The 12,500-nt window shown below is 43.9% G+C and overlaps 1 protein-coding gene and 1 long non-coding RNA gene across 27 annotated transcripts in view; one reads left to right on the forward strand and one right to left on the reverse strand.

The window, feature by feature from the left end:
- Ssdp (Sequence-specific single-stranded DNA-binding protein) overlaps window positions 1–12,500 on the reverse strand; it is a 171,151-nt gene that overhangs the window by 66,467 nt on the left and 92,184 nt on the right. For 14 of the 26 annotated variants that reach the window (XM_086541812.1, XM_086541802.1, XM_043008384.2 and 11 more), the window contains 2 exons: window positions 5,233–5,322; window positions 2,301–2,420 (listed from right to left, as the gene is read on the reverse strand). In XM_086541812.1, coding sequence (XP_086397938.1) covers window positions 2,301–2,420; window positions 5,233–5,322 — 210 coding nt within the window. The remainder of the gene's footprint in view (window positions 1–2,300; window positions 2,421–5,232; window positions 5,323–12,500) is intronic. The other 12 variants (XM_086541817.1, XM_086541811.1, XM_086541815.1 and 9 more) reach the window with 1 other exon arrangement.
- Window positions 1–12,500, forward strand: part of LOC147470985 (uncharacterized) — a 28,779-nt gene that overhangs the window by 6,692 nt on the left and 9,587 nt on the right. The window lies entirely within an intron of this gene.

The following is a 12,500-nucleotide window of genomic DNA, read 5'->3' on the forward strand; positions in this document are numbered from 1 at the left end:
GCGATAATGACACCGAGTGGTAGGGCTACTGACGGTGGGCATCGGGGGGTGTCGTGCGATTTGCCAAGCGCTCATGCCCGGTAAACGATGCGCCTTACATGGGGGAGGGGGGGAAGGGGGTCTTTGACAGGATGGGGTTTCCTTTCGCTCTCTCACTCTCTCCCTCCCCCTCCCCCTCCCTCTCCCTCATCCTCTCCCCCTCTCCCTCTGTGTGTGTGTGTGTGTGTGTGTGTGTGTGTGTGTGTGTGTGTGTGTGTGTGTGTGTGTGTGTGTGTGTGTGTGTGTGTGTGTGTGTCTTTGGCTTATTTTTTTGCGCACCTTCGTCTTTATCTCTCTGCCCTTTTTCTCTTTCCTCACCTACCCCCTTCTCCATCACCTCCATCACTCACTATCCCTTCCATTCCCATCCCCTTCCTTTCCCTCTCTCCTTCCCCCATTCCCTCTCCCCTCCCCCCACTGTCTCTCTCAACCCCGCCCCCCTGCGTTGGAATAGAGAGAGTCTGAGAGCCGAGGCGAGATGGTGCAGGCGCGGCGGTACATTATGAGGACACATTAAAAGCAAGTAGGTCAGCTGTACCACACGAAACTATCTTTCGACATGTACTGAACACCAGTCGGTTCGTGTGGCAGTCGCAAAGCACCTCACCCGATCCGTAAGACTTTTTAGTTTCGAGTAGACAAAAAAAAAAAAAAAAAAAAAAAAAAAAAAAAAAAAAAAAGTAAAAAAAAAGTTGACAATATTTCCAGTACTTGAGTTTTCGGTCGGTTGTATCTGAAGGTCAGAATATTATTAGTTGTATCTTAAGGTCAAAGTATTACTGGTTGTATTCAGAGGTCAAAATACTATAATAGTACGAGAAAGGCATATGTCATCGTCGCCAAATACAATCATGATGATGAGGCTGTGTGATAAAAATCATAACACTAATTGGGTTTAAAACAATGATGGTAACAAGGAAAAGATGAAGGATAATAAGACAGAGATGAAGAAGAGGAAAAGGAATGATATCATCACTATTAGTCATTATTAATACCGTTATCCTTACATTATTATCATTATTATAATAATTATTATTATTATTGTAATGGAAGGCAAAGATATTCATACATGAATTGCTTTTGAGAGATGCTGCAAGCACTACCAGGGCATCTGAAATCTTCCTCCCCTATTATAACAAAATCAGCTTTAATCTAATCAGACACACTTAAGACCTAATAATTAATTAAGCATTTTTCCTACAAGCGAATAACTATTTCAGATCCCCATTACTTGATTATAAAATGAAAATTAAGTTTTTTTCCCCTCTCTTCCTCCCCTTTCTTGCTTTCTTTCTTTTCTCTCTCTCTCTCTCTCTCTCTCCCTCTCCCCCCGACGATTGCATTAATACGTTTCCCTTTTCTCAAGTAAATGAATAAATATATACAACTAAAAAAGTAAAAGATATAAAACGGGTAGTAACGCTCGTAAAATGCGTTGGTCACCCCCAGAAAGCGTCCTTTTACAGTCCTTAATTTCGAAATGCATCGTTCCGTCACGAAAGTCACGGGAAAAACGAGAATCACTGCACTAAGCGCCGGCGCTGGCTCGGTACCGCATGGCCCGACCCTAACAACGGTCCCTGTGGTGAGAGCAAGCACTTCTGACGACGTGGTTTAGCCTAGGAACAACGGACAATTTTGATCAGGAAAGGCTATCGTTAAAGGAAATGAGGTCTATTAAAAGAATTGTAATGATATTGGTGAAGAAGAGTTATGCCAACATGTCACTCGAATTCATATTATTTTTTTCTTTCTCTATTTTTTTTCTAACGGAAACAGTGACAGCTGAGTAATTGTCGCACGCGTGAGTAAGTATCTTTCACGATGTGTCTCTCCAGCCGCTTGAAAGTGCCGCTCTTTCACGACCATGAAGGAGAGGGCGAGATATGCGGTCCTTCGACATGTTCAGCACACATATTCCTCTCCCGTGGCGTCACAAGTCAGTCTCACTCAGAGTGAGATTGATTCCTCTGGTGGCGCGGATTGTCCCAAGCACAAATTACACTACAAGTAAAAGTATCACCTACAGGAGGTTTGCAAGGCATGCATCGACCTTTCTCCGGTCTGCCTGGCTCTGCTGTGCCAGAAGCATGTATCCCTCCTTTGGTCACACTACGCCTAGCTACGCCCGTAGTGTGTGCCCCTCACTTGTGGTCACCACACTACGCCCTGCTACAACAGCAGTGTGTCGCCCTCGTGTAGCGGCCACCACACTGCTCTCGGGTAAGTGTTCATGCTAACGAGAGAAATGTATGGCTTACCTGTGGGTTCATGTGCATGGGGCTCCCCCCCGGCCCTCCTGGACCCCCCGGACCCCCAGGGGGATGGGGGGAGGCCTGGGAGGGGGGGTTTGGGCCTGGGGATGGTCTCATACCCGGCGTCTGTAAGTGATAAGCGCCTGTCATCCCACCGTCCACAACTCGTTATCTTTTTATCTAAGCTTATTGTAAAATTCTTTTTTTTTAGCCTTCACTCAGTCATTACTTCTGGTAACTAATATAAGTAACTGTAACAGGCAAAATTACATTTATAATTAGTATATCTATGAAATTAGACTATTGATTATGTAAATGCTACAAATTATATATTCTAAGATAGTTTCCCCTTAATTTCTGAAGTGGAGACCCGTTTTCTAAAGCTCCTTACAGTTACGTTCTAAACTCTACATGAGTGAGGAAGGACATGCGGCGGCGGCAGTCTCGGAGGAGTTGACAGACGCGCTCTAAGGGCGGTAATAGGTTTATCTGAAGACAGGGAGGCTAATGCTGGCCTCGAGAACTACAGAAGCGTCTAGCAAATAGTGCAGCAGCCACGGCGCTGTGACGTGAAGGCGGCAGCAGCAGCAGCGGCAGTAGGACGGCAGGAAGAGTGACGGTGGAAGGGAGGGGTAACCCTTAAAAAAACAGCGGTCCGGCGTGACAGCACCGAAAACCACTCGTCACTCTGACACTGCGAGTGAGTCTCTCCATCATGCAAAGTGAACATGACAGGCGCCATCATGCGGTATAGGGCGGCCATCCCCAGGCCCAGAAGAGAACCCGTGGGTCCAACCACAACAAAACCTCATCACAAAACCACACTAAATCCCATCAGATACCACAAACATGTCAAGGAAAATACCCAAGGCCTCGTAAGGATGGTATTTGTCAAAACTTCGCAAGTACCATTGAAAAAAATAAAGAAAGTGTGCATGGGTCAACCAGAAGGAACTTGGTAAACTTTCTAAAATGGCGTGACACAGTGATTTATATACTATGTAACAGTGCTTTCGTAATATGGACACCCTGAAGAGTAGGAACATCCCGGTGCTCACGATAAAAGAGTATTCTGATTTCTCTTTAGAAAAAAAAGAAAAAAAAAGAACATGCATGGACTCTCACCACAGAAAACGAACACGAGTGCGGGAAGACAGAAATAGAGGAAACGAACGATTGAGCGGCAGCAGAGGGGAAACTGAAGAAAAAATTCTTTTCTTTTATACTACTTGAAGCTGTTTCGAGCAATTAAAGTTGGAGCATCTACATTACTTCTACTTTTCAAGGCTGAGCATGTATTCCTACACAACTCTCATTTATTCTACTTGCATACAATTCATCTTTAGAAATTCTATGTGTGCGCTACAAAGACTTGACGAAAATGTCAATTATACTACAGTTCAGCCAAACAGTATTACAGTATTTAAATCTTTACCTATATGCTCAAACAGTGTCAATATAGACGATAAAACTCTATGAATTAATCATACAAACTCAAATACTTTACAGTTTACATCTTAAGATCATCAATTATTGGATATTAATTAATAAAGGATATACCTGAATTAAATAGAAAAAATGTGCCAAAACCAAAAACGAAAAAAATAAAAAACTAATCCAAATTAAACCGAAAGGTAGAGAACACATTATATTTTTTCTTCTAAAATCTGTCTGAAGAAAACATAAAACGTTGAAAGTGGTGCGTCCGGTGCGTTGGTGGGCCATGCCAGGCCTATCAACAAGGGGTCACAGAGAACCCCGTGCACCACCCCACCACCACTTACCTCTAGATGGTACTAAATTCTAGTTGGGTTTATGGTGGTATGTGCGGGGAGGAGGGAGAGGGAGAAGAGAGGGATGGAGGGGAAGGGAGAGAGAGAAAGTGAGCATTGGTCAAGCAATGTGTAGTTGTGCAAAATGTGAGAGTAGCGACGACCTGTGTCGTGCCAAAGGTGCTGTTGTTTCGTGCTGGAGGCCGGGCAGGAACGGGCATAGGAGGAAGGGAGGAGGGGGGGGCACGGGAGGTAAAATAGAATTGAAGGGGACGAGGTAAAAGAGGACATGACACAAGAGTGTGAGTATGGGTAGAGTGTAGACTCTCTGTTTAATGGTTTCTGGAATATCTCGAAACCTAACAACAGAACATGAATGAAAGATGTCTTGTCTATATTTTTGTTTATAAATTTCCTTTTCCTTCGACTTCAGAAATACTTGCCGATCACAAAAAATCGAACTTTTTCGTTTGTTGGTGAAGCTCTAAAAGGTATTTTGTGTTAACTGATATCTGTGTACTAGACAACACGATCTTACAAGCCTACACGTGTAACTAAAATTCTAGAATGGCTTTAAATATCTTCTTAGAGATAAATAATTGAAATCGACAACTTACAAACGCATGGTAGTAAAACAAGGCGTGGAAAGTCCCAAGACTGTATGCAATATTTTGCGTAAAGCAAAGAGAGCAATCGAAAAGGATCGTGATTTCCTAGCTCTTACGTCATGGATGAAACTAGCAGATCCAGTTTAGTGGGCCATTGTCGACATATTTCAAAATTAAATGGGTATTAATCTAGATTCACTGTTGTGTTATTGCAATAGAGCATGTTCAATAATGTAAAGGAACGACGCACTTTACAGTGTACAAGGGTAAGTGATTTGCGATGTAGTAAGAGAAAATCCTAATAAAAAAAAATTATGGGAAAAATCGTCCCCTGATTAGAACGAGGTACCAATGCGTTGTGAGCGTGACATGCGATCTGCAGAAGTGATCAACAAGTGTCCATTGTCCATTGATGACTAGGTTTGTGGCATGACAGGAAATAAGGTCGGGGAACAAGGAGGGCCATGTAGAAGAGAGAACGAGTCAAGAAAATAGGTCTGGGAAGGAGAAGGCGTGGTGGGCTACACCAGCAAAAGGGGGAAGATACTCGGGACTCACCGGGAAGAACCCTGGGGGCATGGGACCCCCTGGACCCATGCCGTCACTTGGGGGCATCTGTCCTATGGGGGATGGTGCTGGGCCGGCATTCTGTGGATTAAAATAAAATAATAGATTAGTCTCGGTGCAATATGGACAAATGTGATAAAAAGAATAACAAGAGCGAAATACATTTTTCTAGCTATGGTATATTTGTTTCATATATTGCATTTCCAAAGACAAAAAACATAATCACTTCAAGCAGTGGTTATCATTTGCTGAACACATTTTTAATATTTCCAACATCAGCTAGTAGGCAAGTATACGTTTAGTTTAGTTTGTGCGGGCGAGCACTCGTTTTCTGTTATGAACCCTTGCCGTTACGTTTTCTATGAAGGCCAAGGCGCGTGTGAATGGAGTAGTGTCCCTGCTAGACGCTTTCCGACCCGCTGCGCTATTAAAGGCGCTGCACACGTCGTCACTTTTCATTCCTCATGGGGGACTCGCATGAGCTTCCTTGCGTTGTCACTCGGAGGGGAAAGTGTTGTTATTATGACGGAAAATAGCACATCCAAATCAACCGACTGTCTATGTTACGGTAACCAATAAATTTCCAAGTATCTAGTTTGCATACATTTGTCGATTATTTTTTAATTTTGCGAAAACTAATCCCAGTTTTTGGAAACATAATTCTTCACCATAAGAAATCCTAGTAACAACCCAAAATCGGATTCCGGGATGTGAGAGCCAGAGGATAAGAAACTGTTTCTTTTCTCGCCACCGGGATGAGGATAAGTGAGCAGTCGGCCTAAGGAAGTAATCCGCGCTTGCCTCTTGAAAATCAACGCCAAATCCTAAAGGGCATTGGATAGATCGTCCGTGCCATTTGAATATTACTTTGTAATATGATATGCTATCTAATAAAGATAACGGTGGTAGTGAACTTTTTTGGCCACAAAACGATAAATTGAACAAATTTCCTCTACTTCTCTTCCTCTCTATATATCTCTCACACACACGCAGAGAGAGAGAGATAAAGAAAAATCGCAGTCCTTCATAGTCGGAAAGGGTACGATAACATGCAAACACTCCTTGAAAGCTGATATCGAACCTGACCTCATGTCGCCTCCGAATCGATTTTCCCTTCGTGGCCATCTGTACACCCGTCTGATCCTCCCATCCCTGGATAACAGCATCTTTCCTCCAGCCTCTCAGATAAATTTATTTTTTCCCTACATGCGCCTAATTGCCATCGCCCAGCTTATCATACAGTTGGGATTTCCTTAGGCATTTCGCCGGGGAAGTGTAATAAACAAAAAAATAATGAACATGTAAACACACGCACGGTTATCGGATTATCTCAAGGCTTTCTCGGTAATCTCCCTAGCGAGGGTTTCACAGTTTGGGAGTCGAGTCCGAGCAAGGCATCATGCATGTGACCCAGACGCTATTACACCATCTGTTGCTCGTACGGCCCGATCCGCGCTCGTGAACTATCAGCCAGAGATCTCGACAAGTTTCTGCAAAGACACTGCTCTAAACTGGACTACCTTTACCTGGAGATTTCCCCCAGCAATTGCAGTGATTTAAAATGTACAGGGTTTAACACCCCCCCCCCTCTCTCTCTCTCTCTCTCTCTCTCTCTCTCTCTCTCTCTCTCTCTCTCTCTCTCTCTCTCTCTCTCTCTCTCTCTCTCGCTCTCTCTCTCTGCTCTTACACCTGTTCGCAAATGAAGGACAGCTTACACCTACAGGCAAGAAAAAGTCCCGTTATGTCGCCCACGAGGAAGCAATCCAATACCGAGATCATAAATAACACGACTGACAAGAAATCCGGTTGACTAGAAAAGACGATCTATAATGGGCCTTCTTCATGCACGGTTTATTATCGACGGCACGACAATCGAAGCAGACGTAATGATATCACAGCGAATACAAGCTTGAGCGTCTTCATGACGGGAAAGGAGGCCTTAATACCAATTGCATCGCCTGACGCATTTTTTATCCTTTTGTGTTCATCATATTGCGCCTTCATTCTTTTCCTCCCTCCCTGCTCCCCCGAGACAGGTGAACAGCTGGCCAACAATCAACACCCCTTCCTCCCACCTTCCCCTCTCCGACACAACCCCCACCATCGGTTATATATAGTAAGGGTTAGAACCAACATAAATAGCCCGTCACTGCATGCTGAGGCCGCACTATTGTTAGCAGCCGGAGAGGGCACACGCAGAATCTGAGCTGACCCTCGCCCCGGGACAACCCATGGACGGGGAGGAGAGTTAGACACCCCAACTCCCTCATAGCCTATAATCCACACCCTCTCGGAACCAGACGGATATGCCACATACAGCGACCACGTAGAAAATCCAACGGAAAAGACTTTAATAAAAGTAAAAAAAAGGGCAACAATAGTATTTCTACTTAATCTGCACGGCCTACTACTACCATACACAACAACGACTTCCAGACAACACTTGGAGGCATGCAAGAGCACGTGCTCGCGCAAAACAAAGAGGTGCCAACATAAAGCAGCAACTGTCACCCACCTGGTGGCACCCACGTGACGTGTGGGCACCACCACCGCCTCCACAATTAACAGCGAGGTGCCATGAGCTCTAACTGACAGATCTGCAAGAGTGGAGGCGGGCGCAGAGATGGAGATGCAAAGAGGGGGGAAAGAGGACGTAGACGTAAAGTGGATAGAGAAAGGAAGGGAAAAGGAGGACATGGGAGAGAGGGATCCGAAGCATAGAAAGAATCACAAGAGGAAACTGGCCGGTGGAAAAGAAGAAATATTACTCAGCAAAGCTTCAGGCATGGGGCGAGAGTTGGACCCAGCGAGCGAAGACCAGAAGCGACAGAAATGGGTGTTTGAAGAGAGGAATTAAAAGGCTGGCGAAAGTTAAAGGCGACCCGTCCGCTTGACAAGTGTCACTGGGAACGGAACGACTCTCGCCACGCCTTAACGACCACACGCGATACGACTTGACAAATTGTGGCACCCGACACGAGAGAGAGAGAGTTAAATTTCATTCCTTATTTTTCGTTTATAATCATATATGGTTACTTCCCCTACCTGCCAAATGGCAAATATCTATCATGTTTACCTGGCATTAGGCAGAATAAGGTCGATAATGAGGATGAGGATGAGAACGATAATGATGGTAATGATAATGAAAATAATGGTGATTTTGATGACAAAGATGATGATGGTGACAATAATGATGGCAATGATGATGATGATGGTGACGATAATAACGGTGATAATAAAGATGGCAATGATAAGGAAATGATGATTATGGTAATGAAGGTACCGGCAATGACAGTGATAATATAAATTATATCTATAAAAAAATATGAAGATAACGATGATGAAAATGATGAAGGTGATAGTGATAATGATGATACCAGTGATAACAGCAACAATAAGAATAATACCCATAACAAACCGAAAAAAACAAGTAAAATAACCGAAAGGTGAAGTGGATGCCAGGCAGTCAAAATGAATGAAAAAACAGGTTTGGCCTCTGATTAATTTCAAATTAATCTCACGTTATCAAGAAACGTGTTTAACATATTCTTGGATTTTCATTTATAACGATAAAGAAATGTGATAATCATAATGAATATTATTATGATGATAGTGATGATATTATCATAAAAAATAATAACAATGACAGCAAGTGGTCATCGCACAGCAGTACATTAACTAATGACCTACAAAACAAAATTATCCTTCTCATCAACATAAACAACAATATATTACACAAATGACGCAAGGAAAAAAATATACAAATAAAAAAATCTTCCCAAGAGCACAACCATCCCCCCTCCCCCGAGTCGCCACCTCCCCCCTCCGTGTCGGCGTCACCCCGATCGCGCACAAAAGCCGGAACGAGCGAAACACGCCCTCCGTGAACAGCTCGTCCCCGCGAGATTTACGATAAGCAAATCGCCCATCCCCCCCCCCCTGTCTGCCAGAGAGCCCGCCCTCTACCGAGCCTAGGGTGGCAGAGAGCCGGGATGTTTGTTTTTGTTTTTGTCTGTCTGTTCTGTCTATCTGTCTGTCTATCCATCTATTAATCCATCTATATGTATGTCGGTCTGTCAACTAATTAATTTCTCTATTTCTTGTCATTTTGTTCTTTATAGGAGTATATATGTCTTTCCGTCCCTCCGGCTCTCCCTTTCCCCTTACTTTGGCCATCTCCCCTCTTCTTACGCCTTTTCCCTCCCCTCCTTTTTTCCCTCTCTTCTTCCTTTCTTCCTCTTCGCTTCAGCCTCCCCATCTGCACCCTCCTTGTTCGTTCACCCTCTCCCCCCCCCCTTCTTTTCTCCTGCCTCTCCCCTCCACCCTCTCTCTTCTTCTTTCCCTCCCCTTCACCCTCCTTTCCTCCCCTCGAATTCTCCCCTCGACTCCAACCTCTCCCCTCACGCAAGATATGGCTCCCCCATTCAATTTCCCCTCCCGCTCCCCCACGCCCCCTTCGTCTCCCATTCTATCTTGTCATCTTTTTATTTTCTCTGCGTGTATCTCCGACCGTCTTTTCTTTCCTCGTTCCTACTCCTGCCTTTAGCCCCCCCTCCTCCTCTTCCTTGTTCTTGTCCTTCTTCTTCCTCTTCTCCTACCTCTCTAATTCCTCCCTTTGTTTATGTAGAGTGCGCATTAGTGCTGCTTACTCCCATTCCAGCTTCATATTCACGCTTATTCTTTTCCTACATTACTCGCCGAACATACCCCCTCCCCCTACCCCTCTTAAAAACAAATAGATAAATAGATAAATAAAAAAAAGAAACATCTCCGTCTCTTCTGCGCTCGCGAATCTTAAACTCTTTCCTATTTGCGTCACTCATCTAGTTCCCTCTTGAGTTAAACACGCCTGGACATTTGTGTGTAGCTATTACCTTTCCTTTATCTATTATCTTAATTCTTTCACCATTATTCTTCCTTATCACCATTACTGACGTTACTGTTATCATTATTCTAATCGGCATTGGCCTTGTCATCACTATTATCATCGGTGTTTTCATTACACTAAATGTAATCATCAATATTTCTTACAGGATCATTATTCATTCTCCCACCCCACTCTCTCTCTCTCTCTCTCTCTCTCTCTCTCTCTCTCTCTCTCTCTCTCTCTCTCCCTCAATCTTGCTTACATTTGATTCAAAATGAACCAAAAAAAGAACACCTGTAGAGCAGCTGCACACCCATGCCGCCCTTAGCACCTGTTCTCGGTTGTGTTAACACCTGATAATCAACCATCCACACCTGTATTGACACGTGTAACCCCCCCCCCCCCCCCTCATTATCATTCCACCTACACACACGCGCACACACGATACTAAAAACGAGAGAACCTTCGACAAGAAAATCTTTTTCAAAAAAAGAAGATAAGTCTATAAAATCAAAGGCTGTGAGCCTATACATATATACTAAGATATATAGATGTATATAGGTATGAACTGCGTGTGCGTGTGTGTTTTGACCGGCCCTTAACCTTTCCTGTCTACCACGTAAATGATGTGGCCATTCCTGTAGGAAAACGGCGATAAAGGAAAAAGAGTAATTAATATATAAAAAGAAAGAGAGAAAGAAGGAAAGAAGAGGTGAAAATGAGAGAGACAAGGCAATGGTAGGCCGAGACTACGTAGCCCCTACTAAAGCAAACACGACGCGGGGATCATGCGGACGCACCCGGCCCGGCTGGCTTCCGGCCTGCGAGCGTCCCTGGCCCGGACGAGAGCCTCCGCCACCGCGCCCCGCTCCTTGCGCTGCCGAAGCCCTTCCCGTTAGCCTCCTCTCTCTCTCTCTCGTTCTCGCTTTCTCGCTCTCTCTTGCTCTCTATCGCTCGCTCTTTCTTCCTTTCTCTTTCTCTCTCTCTTTCTTTCTTTTTTTCTCTCTCTCTCTATTCTATGTTAAATAGGAATTATGCGGACAAAAATAAAAGTAATGAAGATAACAATGATGATACTGTCAAAATAAAAACAGCAACAACAGCGATAATAATAAAAAACAACAACAATAATCTACATAATACAACAAAGTTACTTATATTACCACTTACACTGTTATCATCATCATCGTTATGACGACTGATAATGTAATCACAACCATAAAACAACCAAGACAAAAACAACAACACAGCGAGCGCAGAGTCGACCGGAGAACCCAAAAGCTTTTAATCATTACACTGCTTGAAAAAGGCACGAAAATGTTTGGCCAAATGCAATGATTCTTGTTCAATAATAGTATATCAGCCTCGGTATCGGAGGGCTAGAAGCAATAATCACTAATGAAATATCACCGCACGACATTCAGTGCTCTTAATAATTAGAGACGATGATTCGGAATAAATAGAATTTTCCACGAACAAACCCCTTTGCAAATTTCAGTTTACGATCGCCCAAATCTTTAATCCTCGTATAACCTATTCCCGAAGGAAGCATAAATAACCTTCAGCTAACCCCCCCCCCTAAAAAAAAAAAAAAAAAATCGAGGCATTCTACCCGAGTTTCTTCGTGCACGCACTGGGTAGCGACCCGCGAATTTCGAGACTGCAAATGGCCCGCGGGGGCGACTCTAAAGGCTGCCCCCAGGTCAGGCCTTCTGACTTATTTTGACTGGCGAGTCCCTGTGACTCCCCAACTCACCCTGATTCACAACTCCATACTCGCCAAGACTTAACTCACTCAGACTTCTGACTCTAGACTCTCCCAGAATCCCTATTCACTAAGACTCCTAACTCTGACTTCTGACTGGCGGCTGCTAACGGGTTCGTGACGGTGGACGTGCCCCGTACCGGACCATTAGTCTCATCCTTCTTCCCCCTCGAATGAGTACACGAAACCTATTGATTTTTTTAAAATTCCGCCATGTCTTGCCTCTCTATGGAAATAAACACCAAAGATATCCCCATCGGTTATATTTTCATTTTTTCCACGCACCAAGCTGCCTGTCACTCTTAAATTTAAAAGATAATCTCATCAGCTACTCCTAAAGGTAATGGAACTCTGATCACTGCAGTATGAAATAAAAAACAGCGGTTGAGAGAAAAAAGTCCCAGACTCGAAATTGACCAAATCCTCTAAGACAGATATTCGAAACACAGGTTAATATTTGATTTTTTTTCATAAAGGTTTTCAAAGTACGAAAGCAAATCCAAAGACTTTAAGACATTTCGTTCCTCTCGAGATCAAGCCAGCCTTCTTACAGTTGCATGTTTGAATGGCTGATTGACTGGAGAGATAGATGGAATAGGAAGGCTGGTTGGATAAAGAAAGGATGCT

The sequence above is a fragment of the Penaeus japonicus genome, unplaced genomic scaffold, assembly GCF_977035675.1.
Source record: "Penaeus japonicus unplaced genomic scaffold, GWHDUDI00000001_assembly GWHDUDI00000011, whole genome shotgun sequence".
In the NCBI taxonomy this organism is placed as follows: domain Eukaryota; kingdom Metazoa; phylum Arthropoda; class Malacostraca; order Decapoda; family Penaeidae; genus Penaeus; species Penaeus japonicus.